The following is a 407-nucleotide window of genomic DNA, read 5'->3' as shown; positions in this document are numbered from 1 at the left end:
GACAAAAATGTGCGGGGGGGGGGGGGGGTGAATTTATCAAAACTGGAGCAGACAGAATGCAGAGCGGTCGCCCGCGGCAACCAATACGCTTCTCTCTTCAGGTGATCAGTTAAGCTTTGAAAATGAAAGCAGCCGATTGGCTGTCAGTTTTGATGAACCCCCCTCACCTGTTCTGCCGCCATTAACATACAAAGTTTCACTAAAACTCGACACTTAGAAACGTGCGATGGAAGCTGTACGAAAGGTACTCACAGTAGGTGGCTGTCCTTCCACTCGTCTGAACTGCGTTCCCCGATGACGCTCGCCAGGACTTCAGAGCTGGATGGCATACCAAATGTCACGCCGTCCCAATCCACCAGGAGCCGAGGTCACTGCCGACAAAACCACATTTCAGTTAGCCGAGCCCC

The 407-nt window shown here is 52.6% G+C and overlaps 1 protein-coding gene across 1 annotated transcript in view; it reads right to left on the bottom strand.

The window, feature by feature from the left end:
* Positions 1-407, bottom strand: part of LOC108800400 (transcription factor Sox-6-like) — a 128,839-nt gene that overhangs the window by 114,135 nt on the left and 14,297 nt on the right. Inside the window, exon 2 of the mRNA XM_018572384.1 lies at positions 253-371. Within this exon, the coding sequence (XP_018427886.1) occupies positions 253-329 (77 nt within the window). The 5' untranslated portion in view covers positions 330-371. The remainder of the gene's footprint in view (positions 1-252; positions 372-407) is intronic.

This window comes from Nanorana parkeri, unplaced genomic scaffold (genome assembly GCF_000935625.1).
Source record: "Nanorana parkeri isolate BGI_ZX_2015 unplaced genomic scaffold, ASM93562v1 scaffold2013, whole genome shotgun sequence".
NCBI classification, from domain to species: Eukaryota; Metazoa; Chordata; class Amphibia; order Anura; family Dicroglossidae; genus Nanorana; species Nanorana parkeri.
This window is presented reverse-complemented; position numbering and strand designations above follow the sequence as displayed.